This window comes from Lagopus muta, chromosome 3 (genome assembly GCF_023343835.1).
Source record: "Lagopus muta isolate bLagMut1 chromosome 3, bLagMut1 primary, whole genome shotgun sequence".
Taxonomy (NCBI): domain Eukaryota; kingdom Metazoa; phylum Chordata; class Aves; order Galliformes; family Phasianidae; genus Lagopus; species Lagopus muta.
Genome location: NC_064435.1, coordinates 49,918,763 through 49,941,461, shown reverse-complemented (window position 1 = coordinate 49,941,461; position 22,699 = coordinate 49,918,763). Strand labels below are relative to the sequence as shown.

General features: G+C 37.7%; 1 protein-coding gene across 12 annotated transcripts in view; it reads right to left on the bottom strand.

The window, feature by feature from the left end:
- The window catches only part of PTPRM (protein tyrosine phosphatase receptor type M), a 459,433-nt gene that overhangs the window by 137,311 nt on the left and 299,423 nt on the right, over window positions 1-22,699 (bottom strand). For 7 of the 12 annotated variants that reach the window (XR_007376063.1, XM_048940376.1, XM_048940372.1 and 4 more), the window contains one exon: window positions 14,943-14,972. The exons of the other annotated variants lie outside the window; for them this stretch is intronic. Coding sequence is in view for 6 of the 7 variants with exons in the window: in XM_048940376.1 (XP_048796333.1) it covers window positions 14,943-14,972 (30 nt within the window). In the remaining variant the exon portion in view is untranslated. The remainder of the gene's footprint in view (window positions 1-14,942; window positions 14,973-22,699) is intronic. 12 annotated transcript variants of the gene reach the window in all.

The window sequence follows — 22,699 nt, the reverse complement described above, 5'->3', positions numbered from 1 at the left end:
GGAGGATGAGCACTTTCGTGAGAACTTTGTAAGAAGGCTGGTGTGCATCATGTCGAAGAGGAGAATTCCAGCTGCTTTCCTTATACAGCATAACTTCACCACTCAACCACCAAGAATTACAGTCCATGTGGTATTAGCTAATTATTTCTCCAGTAAAATGGGTATCTGTGGGTGTTACGCTGTGAGAGAAAACTGTCAGCATCTGAGGCGCTGTCAGCTGAGGATCTCCATTGCTTTTCCTTCTGAAAGAACCTCCACAGATACATACATTTTTTTTTCTGCTTGACCTCCTGGGACAGTTATCTAACAGTTCTCTTAGCTGTTCTCCTTTTGAGGCACACTGTTCCCTTGATAAAGCGATGAGACATCATCTCCCATCCTATGGCTAAGCTAAGGAACCCTGGAGCACTCCAGTCCAGCACCAAGGTGGAGGACCTGACTTCATCATGACTCTCAGGTGAAACTGAGGGAGGTGATCAAAAGCCCAAGGGCCTTGCTACCACAGTATGAACCACACAACAATATGAAAATTCCATTTCCTTTCACATTCTACATACTGTTCAGAAATACAACAAGACATGGAGACCTAGTTGAGTAGAGAATATCATACATATACACGTTTTTGGCAGATATTCAAGAAACTAGGATGTCCAGCTGGGCGCTGCCGTGCAATGGAGTTCTTATAGAGTTCTTGATGGCTGAGGACACAGTGGCCTTCCAGGAACACAGCAGATTATGAGTGGAAGATATGGCCCATTGGCTCTTAAGAGCTCACAGCCATATGTCTCATGTCTTACGCTGCTTCAGGTGTCTGCTGCAATAAAACTGGTGAACTGCAAATACATTGTGTCTTGAGACTTCTTAACAAGCAGAATTAGAACCTGCTGAAGTACCTCAGCAGGGGTTTCCAAATTTTCAGCAATGTGAAGAGCTGAACAGGTTGTTTTTTAATGATAATACATGCAGATAATTAACCTGAGCTAAAAGGAATATGAATAGAAGAAAATGGAAAGACTTCCAAGATGAGCTCAATAGCAGACCACGTGTCCTTCCGCAGTAAAATCTTACATCTTGTCACATCAGCTTAAACCCACAAAAATCTCATTTCAGAATGGGAAAGTAAATACAACCCAAACTGAATTATTTCCATAATAATAACAATGATGCTTTTAGAGAAAATCACAGAACTAACCCCTTAATTTTGAAAGCTGGTGTTATCATCAAGATGCTCTTACTCAAATATTTAGTGAGATCACACCAAGTAAGTTTTAAATTTTGTTATTCCAAGTTTGAAGAAAAGCCACAGCCCCAGATCAACAAATAGGAAAGACTCAACTGAGGTATTTATTTACTAGCTCCTGGGGCAAAAAACCTGAGGTTTATTGTGCAGTGCACATGTTCATGCACAACTACAGATCTTCAGGTTACAGCTTGCATAAATGAACAGAGATATGAAATACTTGACATTAGTACTCCAGCATTTCATTTCGTTCACTTCAGATACATCCTCAAATGATATAAAAATAATTTGCATTACTTTCTGATGTGACTTAGGATCTTTAGTTTTGATCTACATACAAATGCATTAATAATACATTAAGGGTAGCTATCAAAGCACAATCACATGCTCCAGAAGGAAGAATCTACAAAGTGCAGCTGTCAAATCACTCTCACTAGTTAAACCAAGGGCAAACTAACCGTATCTGAACTTTCAGGGCATCTGCTGGTCTATTCCACCTCTCCAATAAATGTTTCATTCCTAGGCAATGACTTGCATGCACATGACACAAACTACTATTCCCCCTCTTACTGACCTTGGACCCACAAGGAAAGGTAAGATTTTTGTTTTAAAAGTGACTACCACTGTAGGATATAATGCAACAAAACAACAGCTTACAGAAAGCAGAAGGAACCACAGCATTAACACTTTGTAAGTTGAAAACGATGGAGTAGTTAACATAGGTTTATTCAGTATCTGAATCCAATTTCTCAGGGATTACTAAGTCTTGAGTGGATGATGCTCCTCCAAAATGTATATATTTTGAATAATCTTCTATTTATTGTCTCCTTGTAATGATACATCCCTCTCAAATATGTGGCCCAGTCTGCCTAGCCTATGAATGTTTATTGCTTTTTTTTTTTTATGAATTGCTTTTCTCATCTATGGGCTGGTAAGCATCTGTTAACAAAACGTGCAACAGAAATAAGAAACACCGTATCTCTATCTTTTCTGGGAAAGTAATTCTGGCACAGCCCACTGTGACATCTGCAAAGCAGACACTTCTCAACATCACACTGAAAGCAAGTGCACAGAGGTAACTAAAATGCCAGCCAAAGGCTAATATGCATAGAGATCCCAGATAGACAAAAACATTTATGGAGAACACAAAAAGAAAATCCTAGATTACAGGTTCTACGGAGACTAATGAGAAACAAGGAAGACAAAAACAGACCAATTTTAATGCAGAATTTCTGGAGACTAATCAGCAATCACTAACCAGGACAATGACCTTTCCTGCTGCATTTTCCTTTCCGGTTCAATAACACAAGTTGTATGCATTTTTTGGCTCTCAGAGATTGAAAGGCAGAGCAGCTTCCCAATTGCTGCAAATTCACAGATCCCAAAACAACAAGTGACTTTTTACACTGTTCTACAGCTTTCTAGACCACTGCGCTCCCACTCAGAAAAGCCTCTGAAGATATGATTTGACTATGAAAAGTTAGGTTTTGCATACTTTGTCAAATGCAAGAGACCTATTATGAAATTCCTACTCTATGAACTTAGCCCAGATTTTCATTGGACTCCGACAGGGCACAAAAGGAAAACTAGGCTCCTAAGAATCTGCAGAAAAACCCCAACATTATAAAAGGAGAGTACTGTGACGGCAGTTGCCTTTTCTTGTGATACCAAAAAAAACCAGCTCGAGTTCAAATGAAAAGGAAAATAAATATCTCTGCAATTAATCATAATGGCAGTCATGCACACAGTCCACAGCTTAATGTGAAAGATACAATTAACCAAGATCAGCAAATCTTGGAGTGCCTGTAGTGGACAGAAACCCTTTATTTATTGTTGAGGTTAATTTCTGAGGTTCACTAACCTGATCTTATTTGCTTGACTTACTGTTGGTCTGCTTTAATCATAACAAAAATCCTTTCTAAATAATGCCAGTGTGAATGCAGCTAATTTAATCATATGACCTTTTCCATCTTATTTTCACCCTGTGGCTATCTGACTTCTAATCAGACAGCAAATGATTAGACTCTAAGTGGTACAGTGTGCTCAATTACTTTACTTACGCTTTTCTGAAAGATTCTAAGTTACTGTATTATTCTATTGTACTGTTTTCATACTGACATTCATCACAGAAACAACCACTGTAGTACCTGGGCTTTAAATAATGATAATTTATTGTTAAAAGCATAACCCTCATGCACAAGGGTTGAACCAGTAAAGCTTGTGCTGATTACTCCTAGCGTAGGAAAGGAGGCAGCTCTATAGCCACTAAAGTATCAAAGCAGCTCATGTCACAGAAATGACTTTACGCCTCCCCTGGCGCTTTTGTAAGGGCTCATATGAGAACATATGTTTCTGCAAGTATACGAGACTCATCCTGTCTTAGCTGGCAATGTCTCGATGATTGATTTTCAGGTGCTAATATTCCAACAACATGTTTTCAGGCAGCTTTGCCTTTCTATTTAGAAACAAGGTTACTTTTTCTCTAGTGCAAATGGTGACAAAGGAAGCATGGAGTCTACTCTCTGATACCAGACCTCCAGTAGTCCTGATATTTCTCCTTCGCAGCTGCTAATAGGGATCAAAAATTACTAAATGTAAAGAATGCAGGACCCAATGGTTTAAGAGCGCTTATCGTTAACTTGGTGTCAGAAAAGAGACTTTTTTGTTCCCAGGCTCATGTTCTTTCCATAATCTGTATGGAAAATTATTTTAGAAACATTTGTTATTGTTAGATTCTTATGGCAGGAGGCAGGCCACAGGAAAGAAGTGAACGCCAGATTTCTGAAATGGTGACTTCAAAGAAATAAGAAGTTATAATCCATTCTGCTATGAAAGGTTTTGCAGAAGTATTAAGTTCATAAAACCTCCCAAAATTCTGGGTAAATTGTAGTGCTATGAAAACAGATTTACATGGAACAGCCATATTCTTCCATAGTTTCATCACTCACTAGTTAATTTCTATTATGCTGCAAGGCAGCAGTCATGGCAATATTTAGAAGTGGTCAAAATCTGCTTTAATAAGCTATTACTAGGACCTGTGAGTGATATAACATTGATGGTGATTTTATTGCTTTGCCCTCTTGTTTTTAAGAGCAACACACACAAACTAACCACAGTTACCTTTTTAACTGAGCTGATAAAGTCAGTATGTAGGATGAAAGAAAATGTCTCTTATGAAATAAAAAATACATTCTGTGCAAGTATGCATTACAGTATGACATATTCACATGAAATACAATAAGACAGTTAACACATTACACAGCACAAGCCAATGATTCTTCAGTCCCTTGTTATGTAGTGCAAGAATATGCAGTTTCTCAAATTTTAGTCAGATACAGTTTGGTTTTGCAGCATCCCAGCAATTCTGTCCAGTTGAACACAGAATCTGCATCTGACACATACAGAACACAGTATTCAATTCATCAGAAGGAGAAAAGATAGATCCCTATTCTTTAACCTTTAATTAGTACTTAGCTACATTATGCATGCTTACGGCAAGATTAGTCGTAAATGCTTGCAGGGGCGCTGTACATTCAGTAGTAACCTTTGCACATAGAAAGTATGTATTTCATGCAGAACCAGTGAGTGGAAAAATATGTAGCAGAGAGGGTTGGACAGCATATAATTAAACTTGCTTTGCATATTAGGTGAACAACTAAAGTAGAAACTATTACTCTCTGTCTGCAAAGCAACTCCCAAGGTTGTTGCAGACAGTACCACAAAGTCTCACAACATCCAGAACGTGCTGCACACAACCAGTGAAAAATAGGCTTTTTGACCAGATGTGATTGAGACATAAAAGCAGGACCAGATTCTGCAAGGACTTTGACTGCCAAAGTCCATAGGAACTGAGGGCATTCGGCACTTGAATTCACAGAGCATGCTATCTGAACTTCACTTCTTCTAGAAATTTTAGGCAGTCAAATGTAAGTGGTTATGCTCAGTTTGTTTTATCCATTTTATGTGTTTTAGCAATCCACGTATCCTCCAGTGTCTAGTCAAATTACCAGATGTAAACATGACATTTTCTTTAAAGGTATGATTTGAGGAAGCATGCTGATTTCATTATGTTATACAGTGAGAGCAAAATACATTTATAATATTAAAAATCTCATCTAATTCAAAAATAATCATACACAAACATCTGAAGCAGCATGTTCAACTGTATATTTTCTGAGGGCATGAGTACGTCAGCACTCTGTAAACCCAAATACTTTTGTGTGGACTGTCACTCACTGACTTAAGCTCTGAACACTTTCTGTGAGCAATACTTTCTACTTCTAGACTCCATGTCATTGAAAAGTCAGCTAATAATGAAGCTTAGAAATTAATTTCAGGTGTGCTCTAAAAGCCATAATCAGCTATAAATCCTTTTGCCCTATTTGCATTTACTGAATTTTCCTTAATAACATTGCTGCCTAATTATGAAGCTCAGCCTAGAAGGAACTCACAAAACGCAATGATGCAGAAAGCTGAGGACAGTTTATTCCATTTCATGGATTTACAACTTTCTCCTACTGCATGCCATTTGGAACAGGCTCTATTTGTGAGGTCATTAACATGTAAACAATGTCACACTGAAGACGCACGGCAATGACCTACTGTGGTAATGAAAAGTGATATTGAGTTTACTAACTCAGACAACGGTACACAGATTGCCTCTTCTCTAACACGCAAAGGCCTGTCACAGAAATAAATGCACGGTCCTTGTTGCAATTAATTTGAATTTTGTTCTTTTAAAGCTTTACTTGTAGATTTAATTAAAGCTTTCACGCAGCACACACTTTCAGGAAGTCCCTATGTTTTAATGGCTTTTTCTCCTATATTACAGAAACAAGTGAAGGTTATGATTCAAAGAATAACAGGCAATCATAAAATGAAAAGCTGTTCTTAATACAGCAAGCATTATCTTATTTTGACATAAATAAATACACAATATTGTGGGTGTTCAAGTATACATCCTATAATTAATGTTATACTGGAACTCCCACTATGACATCATTTTCAATCACTTTAGATAAAACTCTCTTCTTTAAACCTTGGGGTCAGTATTTTCAGAATCCCAGCAATAGACCTTTAGTAACTGTTGCAAATAAAAGGAAATGAGGAAAAAAAAAAAAAAGATGAAAAAAGAAATGCTTAACAGAATAAGAATTTAAAAAAAAAAAAAGCTAGAAGGACAACTATGGATAAATAGATAATGAGATAAAATCCATTATGGACAGAAAACAAAACAAGAGCATTGCATGAATGCACAGTATTCTAATTAAAAAAACATTTAAGATACTTTGAGTTCCAGCAAATGGTAGCTGAAACTGAAGCATCTTATTCTACAAAGAAAACATCACACTTTTCCTTGGAGCCTGTGCTAGGACTGGACACAACACCAAATTCAGCACCTTATTCTCCTCTTCATTTTTCTATTTTCCTTAAGCACGCAGTAATCCCCGATGGTTTATGACCACACTCATGTGTTTCTATTCTTTACTTAGTTAAAAATATCTTCTACAATCTTCAACTGGAGAATTTTCAAATGCAGACATGACTCTTCCCTATTTGGTAAGCAGAAAGTAAACTTCTACTGCCATTAGCACCTGAACGTTACTGTTTAAGGATCACAACCCTACAATACAAGATATGATAAACATGACTATCTTACCTTAAAGTCTCAGTAAGTACAAAGCACTCAGTATTTCACCTGCTTTTGAAAATATAACAGTCATGAACTTCAGTCCCTTTAAAGTGACCCTTTCACAGACAATTTGTGAATGGGACTGTAAACTGCAAAATACGTTCCTTTATACCTAAAATACAACTGAATTCTAAGGGAAAATAAATGTTCTGTCTAGCCTGTCTAAAATGTTTTGCTTTCTGCAGCCAATATGCATATACTGCTGTAGCCAAATAAACACAGTGGCCAAATCCATACTGGAACACATACTTCTGCATACTAACATCACACAGGAGGTTAGCACATTGTCACTTCACTCTGGGAGATGGTGGTACAACTGCTCTAAACCACATAATCCACAGGAATCCACACGTTGTTCCACTGTTCAACGAAATGCACAGGAACCCTCAGATGTACCAGAGATACCTCTGGTTCCTCAAACATGTATCCTCATGATGAGAGGAACCAAAGAAGTAACCACCCTCTGCAGGTGCACTGAGTATAATCTAGACATCACTAACCCCATGGTTCCACATCTCACCAACATATTTGAGATTCATGATTTTCATAAGAAACCTCAGCAAACGTGGACCTGAGCTTCTGCTGCTGAAAAGACAAACAAATGTGCTTCTTTATGCTCCATCAGCTCAGTTCGCACAGAAGCTGGTAGATGCTAGCATAAGCCTGACAAAGCTCTGCTCTGGGTAGTAACTCATGTTTGTTTCACTGCCACTGCTAGGCTGGGATGGGAACTTCCAAGAATTACGCAGGACTGTCCTACTGTTTTCCCTTTGTAGCACACACTGCAAACTGCAGTCTAATGATAACAGCAGTAGTAACAATAAAACTGTTCCAGGACACTTGTCAGTGAAACAGAACAGATTCCAATATCTATGATAAATCTTGAAAAAACATTCTTTTTTCTGTCAGGGTGTATGGAACTGATGAAGTGCCAGACTTATCTGTATTTGCAAACACACAGCACAGACTGCAGTTTCCTTTTCTGCTTTTGTTTTCATGAGTCTCAGGTTCACAAATCTATTACCAACATTTTGCACGTGGGTTATTGCTCTGAAATGAGGAAGGACCCTGATCAGACAGGATTCTGACACAAAGTCTCTCAAATGGAGACAGTGGACCAGAAGGCAGTAGTGGCAACAGAAACTTTGCAAGGCATGCTTTCTTACTCTTATGGTCAGAATTACGTACCTCATTGCAGAAGAACAATGGCCAAGAATAATGGTAAAAAAAAATTTGAAATGAACTATCTTTGGACTGCTAGATACTGCGGAAAGCACATGACATCACTCTCCACAGCAGGGATCTCAGAGTGTAAAGGAGCTCAAGGAATACTGCAGGTAAGGAAGCAAATGGAAAGGAAGGAACAGGAGACAAGAACATTCTCATTGTGAAATTAAGAGAGGAGACTGACAGATGCTACCTTGAGATGGATTATCATTAATCTAGCCATATTCCCTACAGGTAGGATCAACAAAGTTATTTCAGCTGAAGTATCACCCATGGGATTCAGAAGTTAGACAAAAGACTGCAGATTAGAAACTGAAACAAAAATATAATAACTCAGGAGAAGTTAATGTAATACTAATGACTATAATACCTCAGTGCCTTGTGCTGACATCACTCAACAGACACGAATACCTTGTTATAGTTGTTCTTATCTCTACTGCAGAAGTGATTAAGTCTGTGCTATACTGGAACAAAGAAGTCTTATTAGTCTAGATTCACTGAATGATTTCTTTTACACATTTTTTTTTTTTTTTTTTTTTAAAATAACTTCTCTGCTGCTGGTTCTCCTCTCGTCCAGGATAGATACAAAGCACTATTAACCCCGTTCCTTGTAGTCCTAGCTTTTGCAGTCATCTGCTGCTGCTCATTGCAGCACTTCATTAATCCACTTTGAAAACTAACACCTCAATCTCTTTAAAAAAAATAAAAGCCTTTAGCAGTATAAATTATGATGTGAGTTTTGGTCTTAATATGTAGTGTATCTTCTTTACTGTTATTGTTAGTGCTTTTACAGTCACAAAAAGCAAAGGCAGGTTTAGGTTTAGGGAGAATAAATTTTTAAAGCCATCACCCCTATTATACAACAAATACAGTATTAAAATAGAGAAAAATCTCTCTACTTGGATATTTTAAATGAAAGAACCTAAAATCCGTGTTAAGCTATAGTTGTTAACAAAAATGCAATCTCAGAGTCAAAAAGGCATAGAACATACCTTTTTCCTCAGGGAATACTCTATTTTAGTCATAAAGTGAATGAAAATGATTCACCTTATACCCCCTTTAAAGCCTAATCCAACAATGATGGAAAATAACAGCAAAGTTTTTGTGCCCATTCCGTCACCAAGATTCATTTATGACTGACTTAGGAACAAAATTTTTAGGGAACTACAAACAATGTCAACAGTCTAGTTGAGGAATCAGTTGATCTCGAGGCTATATAGAGAAAATGGTCTACTCTGGTAAACAGGTCATACTAACTGAACAGGACTAAGCATGGCGCAGGTCAGATGCAGAGGTGTGTTCTTTAATGCATATATCTGTCCCTTTTCCTCTCCTCTCCAGAATGTGTGCATCTTACCTCAGTTTTCTATATCATAAAGATATGCTTTCAGGTTTATCCTACAAGAATATAAGGAATCCAGTTTCATAAAAAATATCAGCACCCAATTACAATTCTTGTGTACTAGTTTAGAAAGGCAAGACGACCTTCTATTAATATAGAAAGAACCAAGAGATCAATCAAGGATTTTTCCTACTGTTACACTGGTTTCTATGCTAAATGTCTTTAGAAAACAAGTGGTATGAAGTGAAATTGCCCCTTTAAGGACTGAAAAGTCTCTAAACCTGTACCTCACCTACAAATTTATTGCTTGACACTGAAGGAGCAAGAAGACTAACAGAAAGTAACAGTGTGACCAGCATAGCAACCAATCACTTCCAATACTTCACCTCATTCTCTGTAGTACCCATTTATTTTGAATAATCCACATTTGCAGCACATTACAGATTATGGTTTCTTACTCAAAGCAGCTGTGCTAATGAGGTTTTGAAAAGTCTGGATAACAACAGAAGTAGTTATGGGTTTTTTCTGCTTGTAGGTGTTGGAACAGTAACTTGGAGCGAGTACCTAAGTATGTCCAGAAAGGAGAAGTGAAGCAGAGCTACTCCTCCATATGAGTAATCCTCACATTCTGATCTCTGCTGCAGCTCAGGAAAGCTATTTCAATCACCAGATCACTGTCCTGAGGGGACAAAAAAACTTGAGGAAGAGCTAATAAATAATAATAAAAATTTCTACTTCCTGGTGGTCTGAGTGTTAAGGCTGTAAGCAATACAATCAGATCCAAAAGAATCAGAAGGAACAAGGTATCACTATAAAAAGCTATTCTTAAAAATGTTTTTGAAGTCATTAATGTGGTGTATTTTAATTAAAAATAAAATTCTAATTCTGAGATTGCTGAGTACATCTACACAATATACTGTGCCCATTTACTCCAAGTGTATGGCATACAGCCCACTTATACAGTTTTCAGCTACAGGGATTTGGTCAAACGCTCCCCTTGCTGTTTTGAGGGCAGCATATTGGCATTATAGATTTGACTAAATGCAACAGAACTTGTGGGACATCCCCAAATGATTAAACTCTGGCTTACGAGACAATTACAGGTCTTATTATACTCAGGTTTATTTTGGGTTACATGAAGCAAGTTTATGTAACTATGCATATTTAAAGATACAGAAGAGATCATAGGCTTTGTCTAATAGATCAAACACATCACACAGTTCATTTGTGCTTTCCTATTCAGGACTCTCCCATACTGGGAAGAGGTAAAGTGAAGAACTTATTCTAGTTCCAAAAGCAGCTGCAATTGAGTATACAGAACTCTTTGTAACATCCCTTGGTATTTTCAAACTAATACCTAAATTTTAAGTGTTATGACTATTTCCTTGAATTATCCAGAAATCACCAGTAAGAGTTTAAACAGCATTGATTTTCTGGAAATTTCACGACACTGACTATCAATATCATTTTGTAAGTCTGCTCATCTCATGCTTTCTGCCATAGGTACCAGGACAATTGCACTGTTCCCATGGACACTGGAGAAATAAGCCACAACTTCTGGATCTCTGAGCAGAGATCCAGAAATCAGCACTGAAAGTCTGCTGGTGACGCGACAGAGAGAGAGGTGACTGAGAAGACATTACCAGGCTCTTCAGCTTAAGTCAGATACAAATGTATATTTCAAACCACGCCCCAAATTACCAAACTCTTAAGGAAAAGAGAGTACACTTTTATTTACATTCATATTAAAAAGCCCAGTCTTTGTAGACTAGTGGTGACACATTGGAACAGGTTGCCCAAGTAGGTTGTGGATGCCCCATCCCTGGAGACATTTGAGGCCAGGCTGAATGTGGCTCTAGGCAGCCTGGTCTAACAGCTGGTGATCCTGCACACAGCAGGGGGATTGAAACTAGATAATCATTTGGTCCTTTTCAACCCAGGCCATTCTATATCCCTGTGATGCATCCCTGCACTAAGTCACCTAGCTGCATGATAGTGCTGGGTCAGACAACATCAGTTAGATTTGGCACTATTAAAATGCCAATGCGAGTAATATTTTTAGGAGTACTGGATAATAATTGTATCCCATTTGCCTGCTTTAGCACAAGTTGAAATTACTTGTAATAAGGCACAAAAATAGGTGCGTAATGTTATTCTAACTGCTGTGCAGCAACATTGTTGCATGAGTACTTAATTTCAGTCATACCACACCATTTTGATACCAAAGTGAGGAACAACATGAAAAGTTGTACTCAAACCTTTGGACTGTAACTGGGTGTACCTCCTGCTCATAGCAAGGTAATGAAGACTTTTTTTTTTTTGAAAGCAATGTGAAGTTACAATCTGTAATACCTGCCCTGGAAGCTGGGGTATGTTAAATTCCCCTTACTATCAGTGGCCGGTGCCATGAGTAAACTCAGAAGTACTGTCTTCACACCTGAATTTGCATCAATCTAGTTATGTTAGATTCTGACTAATAACGATTAACGGCCTTCAAAGCAGACAAAGCCTCTATGTACATCTTTGTAAAAACAGAAATCTCAAAAATAAAAAGATAATAGTCACTGGTCAGTGCAGTGATGGTTATCATCACCTCAACAGCCAGCTAGTCTCATTTACAATTACACAATGAAAAATACATCAGTAGTTCTTTCTCTGGCCAATGTTTCTGAGTTATGTGCATAAAAAAAAAAGGTGCCAGGAGAAAGAGTCATGTCACTGCTTGCAGCCATGCTGCAAATGCCAGTCATTACAAGTGTCACTAATGAGATCGTCCTCATTCTTCTTTCTCCCCACCTGGAATCTACAGCCAAGTCAGAAGACATGCTGCAGAGTTAATGAGCGCTGTGAAATTTGCTCTAATTTTAAGAACAAAAGAACTCACACATGACTAATATGGCCAGACAACAGAAACCTGCCTGAGGTGAAAGGTAAAAAATGCACTAGTTCTCAGGAAAGCAAGAGTGGGAGGAAAGGTGCTGGCAGAGGCATTTTCAACCCATTAACAAGAAGTATATTCTTACTAGCAGTACTCAGCTTTTTCTCTGTAACATCTCCTGACTGGCTAACTAGTAAACACAAGAGAAAATGGAAATAATTTTCTGCCAAACATGCACAGCTGTAGGTCCACCTCTGATGATTCATCAGCAGCACCAGGCATCTGCCAATTTTGTCTTTTTTAATTTTAATTTAGGATGGATCTAGAAGTGGCAGCAATTGCAGTCTATGAGGGGAAAGGAGCCCACAGCACGTAAGGAAAGCAGCAGACGAGACAATAGTAACTATTTCAGTGCATAGATGCTCAGTTGGATGTCACAGCTTGCATTTACAATGACTAATCAGTAAATTTGAATATGATACTCAGTATAGAAGCAGTAAGTTAGCAATAGCAGAGTACTTCAAATTGTGTTTCTCAAAATATAAAATGTTTTATAATCCATAGCAACTTCCTTGCTAATAATAAAATTGGAATGAATTCTGCATTCAGAATTTCAGTGAAATTACACACTTAGTAAACAGGTGTAGAATTTGGTCCAAAATATTTCCTTGTACTGTGTTCTGATCTCATCTGTTCCTTCACAGGCTTTCACTTCCCTTCTTTCTCCAGATGGAGAGCAGAACAACACACAGGCAAGATCACAGTTTCTTTTAGAAGAGTTCATGTACTCTGATGACGAAGCCATTAAATTTGTATCACACTAACAAAGAGACAGGTCTTCTCTTCAAACCACAGTGAGACTATCCCAAGAAAAACAAACCCTATTGAATCCACTATCAGCAGTCTCTGTGAATGCAATATGGGGGAAAAAAAAACAAACAACTGCCTGCACAACTTACAGTAACATTTCAATTCACACGTTTTCCTCTATCAGTGGAGAAGAAAAGGTATACTCCAATTTCTTTGAATAATGAAACAGCACTTCACTGAATGTTTGTTTCAATTTTTTTTGTTGACTTAGCTTTGAGACATGAATCATGTTAAAATATTAACTTAAATACGTTTACTTACTGTGACAACAACATATTGCATGGCTTACAATATTAGACTATTCTGACATTTTAAAAACAACAGTTAAATGGTCCCAAATGAGTGTTTTTTCTGAAGGTCTATTTTACGGGAAATATGTTTTCTTCATCTCAGCAACAGAAACAAATATTGAAGAACTGTATCTGTGGAAGAGAATTTTTTCTGACCTTTACATTAATACAGTGCTTTAAAGAACATTTTAGAAAATGCACCAGCTGTAGAGTATCAAACGTAATATGAAATCTGAATTACAAAGAAAAGGAGCAGTTCCAATATATCCTGAAGTCTCAGGGAATTTCAGCTAAGAGGTTTAAATTTTAGTTGCTTTAATTCATTTGAAGCACAGTTCTGCTTACTAAGTTTTCAACTTAGAAGTAATTCATTAATTTTTCCCTGTGCTCCACAAATAAATGTTTTAAGCATTGAAAAATATTTGTTTAAAGAGTTTGGAGAGCAACTAAAAAAGGAACAAGAGAAACTTCATATTACCTTAAAATAAAAACATAATTGAGATCTGTTCAACAGTATTTGACTAATGTATGTACCTGATCAAGTCTGTCTCATGCAAGTAATATCCCACCTTCAGTAACTATGTGAAATTATCTTCTAGTTTCCTGTGACTTTTCAAGCTGAACTTTCAAAACTACAGCTATCTATTAGCTGCTGGTTTCTGCTGCTGGCCAACAAGATTAAACAAGCATCTCACTTTGCAATTAAATAAGACACCTAACTGTTTTGCTAAACCAAAAACTACCCTGGGTTCCTTGCACTTGAAGGTGAGAAAAGGTGAACAGCTTCTGAAAGCAATTTTCTGACTTCACAAAAGAACCCTTTTCATTCAAGGCAAATGAAGAAAAGGCTTTGGGTAAATAAAGAACCATGCAATGGCATTACTGAGAACCACATCAGAATGATACTTTACCCACTGAGAGTTTATAGTGCTCACTCCTTTTAAATCCACCCCAGTAATGGTAACTCATGACATTTATGCACGATTATCATTAATGAAAAAGTAATAATATGTACACAGCAACAAATGGAAATGCTTGTACATATGCAACTAATGCTATAATCTCATCAAAGCAAATAAGAAACCAGTGAATACATTCAAAAAAACTGTTACTGAGGCATTAAAATTTCTCATAGGCATAGTGGTGACATTGATAGCTACTTCTTTTAACTGAAAAGATTCATTATGTAATTATTCACGTGACTCCAATGCACAATAGCAGGCATAGAAACTTCTGTAAAACTAAATACTTCATTACATTACTGACCATGTTGTTCTCATCTTTTTATCTTGGTAGAACTTTCAAAAAGCTTTCATAAAGGAACTTTCAATATTAGCATTCACTACTTATGCATGGAACAACATGGCAGAAAGCGTATCTCTGATGTCAAAGAAATTACTTACAGGTAGTAAGTGTAGGAGTGATAGCTTCTTCTGCCATGATGGTGGAAGGATTAGGCAGTGGTGGAAAAGATGAAATGGAAGGAAAGAAAAGCCAAATATTAATGTATGAAAAATCAAGATGAAACTGAGACCAGAACTGATGACACAAATGGAAGGTAGCAAGAATGCTTATCTGGGCATATCATGCACCATGTCTGGAACAGATAGATGACATATAAATCTCCATAAAACTTTAAGCAATGCAATACACAATGCATCTCCAACTGTTAAATCAGACCACTTCACTGCACATCTGAGTAACATTAGACATTTAACGTATACTTATCTCCACATATAATACAAACTGACAAATGAAGTAATAAAATGCCTTCAATTTAGATGCCAACTGTATTAAAAATAGGTATACACAAACTCTGAATATTAGAGTTTTAACCACAAGGAATTCCAGAGTATGTATTATAGAGGTTCCCTTTCAGTCATAATACAATAGAATATTTAGATATCCTGTCTTTTACTTAAAGAAATCAGTTTTGCCATTGACAGGACCAGGACTTGCTTCCACAGAGGAAAATCAATAGTGACAAATAGCTTTCAGCTTTTTTAATAACTAATTAAATCCTGAAGAAAAACTTACTTTGGAGGTGCTTTCTGTCTATAGCTATATTCATAATTGTTATTTCAACTGCCTTTAAGTTACTTCACAGTAAGTGAAAATTTCCCACTATCACACAAGTAGAAAGACTATATTTTTACTGGCTGAAATTTTATTGGTATTTCCCCACATGACAAAGGGAACAAGAAGACCTGAACCTGTATCTCTGTTATTTCAGTCTACATGAGTGTCACAAAGATTTGGAGACCTAGCACCACCATCCTAAGAAACAGGCATCCCTCCAGTCTTTCCTGCGTTACCTCTTACATAGAGAGACTCTCCACCCAGACATGCACTGCAGAAGCACAAAGTATACCTGCCCTCCAGCTATACTTTTCTGCTTTACATCTCTCTCTCCCTCAGTTACAAGTCTCCTGCAAGTAGGACTGCAACTCTCCAAAAGGGCTAAGATCCAACCCAAATGAATTCCATATATTGACTGTAATTAAAAAGAGGCTTGAGATCTTACAACATTTCAGAGCTTAATGTCAAATAGCATTCACACGTTGGCAAGATAAAAGACTGAAATGAACCATGTAGGCATTTGTAATTCTTAAGCACATACATACAGCCTTTGACTACAGAGGGAAACATGTAAACAGGCCTTGCAAAGGCCTATAACTAATGTTAACTTGCCTCTAGCTACATGCTTCAGGCATCCCTTTGAAAACTAGGCTTTCATCAAATTTTCTCTCTCATCTTCCTTCTGTGAAGATGCCGTTAGAAATGTTTCCCAGTTTTTATTCCCATTTTTCTGATGAAACTTTATTGTTCAAAAACAAGAGGCTAGATAGTGAATATTTAATCACGTGGCAACCTGCAAAAGTGTACACCTGTTAAAGATGAGATTTAAAAGATGCCTAAGAACAAAGTAAAGAAAAAGCTATAGAAACATCTGTACTGTTCTTCCACCAGCACATACTCCATTGCCTTCGGTAACGGGCACAGAATCAGGTCCTACCAAAGCAGTCCAAGCTACCTGTTCTATTAGCAAGGTGTTGCTTCCATATCTTGATCATTTGTAATTATACCCCCCCGCTCTTCTTTTCAGAATTACTCATTCTCTTGCTCTCATTTAGAATCTCATGACATTGCCAACACTATTTCTTGCCATATGTTGCAATTGCAGAGATTTAGTGTAATTAGTACAAATGTTCTCATACTTCTAAAAGATGTATAATAATTTGAGAAACAACAATAAATACAATTAATCAGAGAAGCACTGCTGGTACTTACAGGCAAAATTCTGCCAAATATGTTACAGAGATGAATCAAGCTGTGTGAAAAAAATATTGAAAATCTAGGAGCTTAAATATGTATGAAAGTGTCCCATTAAGAAGATGAGAAAAATTAAAAGTTTCAAGCTCCAGTTATTTTTAGATTGTTACTATCGTGAGATTTTCCATATGAAAACTCTGGACAAACAGAATTGTTTTTAATTCTCAAGAATAATAGAAGAATAATAGGTAATGAGAAAAGAGTAAACAAAAAACAAGGAAATACAGACAATACCTGCAGGAAAAATAATTTAGTTTTACAAAGCTTTAGATTCACAAATTCTCAGGTCACATGTAAGAGCACTATTCCCAACTGAACAGATTTAGCATTTTAAAGAAATTCTGAAGAGTTCCATTTTATGTCCTACATAATGTATACAAATGTATCTTCCCCATATGTAGGAAAAGTGCAGAAAAGTTTCTTTCTGTAGAAGAACACAACCCAAATAATTTGGCCAATACTGGCTAAACTCTCTTCTGCTCAAGGAACCAATAATGTTTAAGCCACTTTCCACCAAAATGGTTATTTCATGTCAATAGGCCGCTCCTATGTACAGTGAAAAAAATAAGCTCTTTCCCATCCTTCGGAACAGATAACATAACTACACTTCATAAATATTACGAATACAGTAAAGCCTTACTATAAAATGTTATGAAAATAATGCAGCAGGTTGAAGAAGGATTGTCCTACTATATGAAGAAGCTTCTGGAACAGTGTAATTTCCACACTGATTTCTTTCATTATCTCTTTTTTGTAGCTGGCCTTAAGGGAAAAAAAAAGAACACAGGAGGGCACTTGGAGAAAACTGGAGTTTTCCTTCAGTTCTATTATCTCTGATTTCCAATTTCTGCCTGAAATTGTTGGCAAAGGTGTACAGCTGAACAGCCTGATTTACTACCAGGGAATTAAACCAATGCATTCCCTGCCCAGCTCCACGGCATACAAAAGCATTCCTTACCCACTGCCAAGAACCAGAGACTGCTTTAAACAAATGCCACAATTACACACATTGGAAGCTACTGGAAGGCTCAGACAGAGACACTTGGAAAGTAAAGACGAGTACAAGAAAATAACCGCTTCATGGAGAGAAACTGATCAGACAGATTCCATTCTACAACTGAAGCAGAAGCCAACATAAAATTTTAATAACTGCTTGCTTATTACAGTACCACTGCAGGAACAAGGAGCCCTAAAAAAGACCACCATCCCAAAGACATATTTCTAAGCAAACCTTGGAACAACAGATCTAACTTTTCAACCTCTATTTCCTTCTTTAAACTTAACTGAAAGAGAATATAATAGAAAGTGTACAAAAAAAAAAAAGATAAAAGAATAAAATAAGGTTCTGATTTTTCTAAGTCTTGATTTAATTGCTTCTGCTTTTACTAAGGCTAAGGGAACAGTTCCCTAATTTTCCATTGCTCTGCTTTAAATTGACCAACAGGTAAACCTGCAGCATTTTTTTATTTTTATAAAATAATATATTTAATATATATAATATATATAATATAATATATAATATATATAATATATAAAATGTATAATATATTTTATATATATATATATTTTTATAAATTGCCATGCAGGTATGTCAAAGATTAGTAGAGATCAAGGGCCTTGCCTGGAATTTTACATTCAGGATCAGATATAAAAATCCACTTTACTGCAAAGAAACATTCTGGTAACAAATGTATTGGCTTCCATTGAGTCTACATTAAATCACACATAAGAGATCTACAGCACAACTATGGGAAGAGGAAAGCCTCCCAGCTTCCCTTCACAGGGAAGAATAATCATACTGATATGACCATATTACTATTAGGAATAGCTTATAGACTACTAGTTTACTTTACACGACAGCTTTATGCAGGAAAGCACTGGAATGAATAATGATAGATCAGAACAGATAAAGAGCTCCAAACAATCAAGTGAAGGGAAAACCAATGAAGCCCTGGCAGTCTTTACCCAACCCAGGTGACTAAAGTAAACCAAATTTGTGTGCTCATCAAAGAGTGAGCCTGCTAGTGTCCTGGCTGTTCTACCCTCAACAGTGACTCCACATCATGCTGAATAGTTAGGTTGCCCAATCTCTCTGCCATCCATTTTACAATATAGCTACTTCAGAAGACCATTATATAATGCAATAAATAATGATGACTAACGAGTAGTAGTGTTTGTAGAACTTTTCTACATACAGTCATACTACAGGAACCATATGTATAGTATATCTGTGTTGCATTCAAAATTTTGCTTTAAGCATTGGGCTGGACTTTTAACTACTGAATTAATGCCTGCCATGGTTTTATGTTTTTTGGTTTTCAGTATTCCGCACCATAACGTCACGTAGTGCACTGGGAGTTGAAGTGTTAATGCTCCAATTCCAGGTACCTATCCCTATACATTATGGAAGTTATGGGATCTGGCCCTACCGGGTGGGGCGGTCTCTCTTACTGCCTTGCAATGGCTGCTGGAGGGTGCTTTCCTAGCCGTTCCAAGCTTTTCAGGTTTGACTTGGTCTTAGGAACTGTCTCTCTCCTATCTTAGATTTATTAGTTTCAGTTTCAATTAGATTGTATTATATTATGTTATCTTGCATTCCGATATCATAGTTAGTAAAATAAGTTTTCTTCTATAGACCGTTGCAGCTATTTTTTCTTCCTTCCTTGAGCCCAGCTCCCATCTCCTTGTCTCTTTTCATTTTCTCTTCCCATTTTGTGGGGCTGGGACCTACTACCCCCCTGTCCTGGGCATAGATTAATCTAGTTAACTCTGTGACAATGCCAAAAGAAGTTGATTTGTTGCAAAAGCCAGTAGTGCTTGACACCAAACACAAAGACTGCTAACTTAACTTAGGTGACTGGTAAAGGCCTATGGTGGGCAAAGACATGGTTACAACACGGTCCTATCATGACAAACTTTGATAAAGAGTCTGTCCCCTTCTTTCTTATAGCCCCCCTTTAGATAGTGAAAGGCCACCATCAGGTCTCCCCAGAGCCTTCTCCTCCCCAAGCTGAATAGCCCCAGCTCTCTCAGCCCATCTTCTCAGGGAGGTGTTCCGCCCCTTGGATCATTTTTGTGGCCTTCCTCTGGATGCAAGTCAAGAGGCTGACATGCCTTCATCTACATCAGGATGTAGTACTCTGGGTGAGGTTTTGCCAGTGCAGAGTGGAGGGGCTCCCACACTTTGATGCAGCCCAGGATACAGTTGGCTTTCTGGGCTGTCTTATGTCCAGCTTGCCATCTCCCATCTCCTTTTCAACAGGGCTGTGCTCTATCCTTTTGTTGTCCAGTTAGTAGTGATATTAGAGATTATCATGACTCAAGTGCAAGATGTTGCACTTGGCTTTGTTGAACTTAATGAGGTTCTCCTGGGCGCACTGCTTGAGCCTGTGTAGGTCTCTGGATGGTATCCCATCCCTGAAGTGCATCTACAAGGGCTCATTTCAGTGAAAGGATGAATAACAGAAAGCACATTCTTTGGGATGTGCCCTGGGATAACGGAATGTGATAATGCTGCAGCCAATTGCAACCACAGCAAGTTTCTGAGCATGTAGATTTGGCATGGTAAATCTTAGCACTGTAGCCCTAAGAGTCTGCTCATAACAATGCAGTAAGGAAAGTGGTTCTCAAAGGAAAGATGCCATTGAGGTGCTAGTTGCTATTTCACTTTCTGATCAGTCCTTCACTCCAGTAAGGCTCCTGATAAAGTATATGAAATAAAATGACAAACTGCAGTAGTCAAATGATATGCGACATTGAAAAGACTGTTTCATGAAGTAGCACCTAAAGAATCGTAAAACTGCAAAAACAATGCAGGTACAATAAGCCTTTGGGATGATTTATACACTTTCTTTAAATGCATAATGTATACACAGTAACTGAACCAAGGTGAAACCATAGGGACTTTCAGTAGCATACTGAATTAATGTACCAATAACAATCTATTGAATAATTGGTCCATTTTTTTGTTTAAATTGTGAGCATAAATGTATTCGAGACCTTCTATTATACAGCACCTGTTTTAGAGGTCTGGGACACAATATACCCATCTCCTGATACTCTCATTATAGCCTAGTCACATACTGTTACACAGATGAACCATTCTTACTTATTAATATTCACCTCAACTCATTTTACAGTTTGTTTCACTCAAGGCTACAGCATGATTCTGGGACACGTTAAATTTAATGATATCATATGCAATGGAGTTCTGCACATTTGGTAACAAGAGTTCCTGGACTTGTACTTTCAATAGTTTCATCTCTCCACAAGCAGATTTATTTCAAACCCTGAAGAGGCTCACATAATGGACTTTCTTCCTAACAACAGAATTATTATGAGTTAATTACTGCAATGTGATAGACAGAAGGAAACAAGCACCCTTCTGCATTAATATTCAAACACTTAAGATTCAAACCTTCCCGCCTCTAACAATTATATTATCAAAGAGCTCTACCCTAGAGAGTGAAGCAAGAGCCAGTAGAGCATTCATTCAGCCACAGACCCTGACAATCCATTTGGATCATTTTGCAATTCTCACCCTTTGAGACAAAGAAGATCTGGTGCCTTGCGTTTGAATATATTCTAACTTTGATGCAGATGCTTAAGGATATTCAGAAGGGGAAGAAAGAATGATGAATGCTGGTCAGGAATTACATGAAGGACTGGCCAGACAATGCAAGAAGCCTTCTTCACTGCATGCCACGTGCTGCCGCTAGCCCAAGGAAGAATTTCGGGAGTTTAACTGTTAAAATGGAAGGTATGAATGATGCAATGAATCAGAATTGGGAAGAAAAAAATATTGAGAAAAAAAAAAATCAGAACAGATTTCAACTCTGCTGCACTGCGCTTTGTTGAGATTTGGTTATACAGCCTATTTTGCCCCAGCCAGACTTACTCTAGGTCTTAATCCTTTGTCTCTTCTGCCTAGCAACTTTTGACAACTTTCCCCATCCCTTATTGTGAGGTAGCCCTCCGCCCCAGCCACAGCTCACTTTTCTGTCCTACCTTATGGACCCATTTCTGTCTTCAAGGGAAGTGAATAGAAGCTGCTTTCGTAGCCTGCCCTGAGGCACTGCCGAGCAGCTACCTCCCTCCCTGTGCCACCTCCTCTGTTTACATTCTCAAAGAATTTCAGGCCTCAGACCTGCCAAACTAGTTATCATACAACTAAGTCACAGTCCTGGAATGAGCAGAATCAGGCCAAGACTGCTTGCAAAAGAAGAAAAGGGGAGGGGGATAATACCAGATGGATGGCAAGGAGGAGAGGGGTAGTGGAACAGTAGGATGACTATGAGAGATATGTATGGACAATTAGTGACTCAGCCCCTCTGCACAGCTCATCCTCAACTCCACCTCTACTGCTGGAAACCTCATATCCTCATAACCTCAACATATAACCAAAAGCCTTGACCTTTTCTGCTAATGAATTTCACCCAATCTTGACTTCTATCATCGCAAAGATTTTTTTCTTACGTATGCCACCTCCCTTGCTGCAAGATACTTTATACTTTTTTTTTTCCCCCTTTTACAATGTTGAAAACAATGAGCAGACTTAAAAACCTTACATCTCTAATGTTACAGCAGTTTTCATATGATCTCAAATCAGAACAATCTCAATACATGTCTGCATTGAGCCAACATTTGGAAACATTCAGCACCATCACATTATCATTTGTTTTCAGGGAATGAAGTTTATGCCAAGCAATACAGACCCTATTCTTAGCACAAATTACCTTAGCTCTAGCTCCTGACTGAGGCTTTCCTTTATGTTCAAGAATGAAATTATATCCAACTTTGAGCTGATCTGCTGGATAGAGTGGAAACT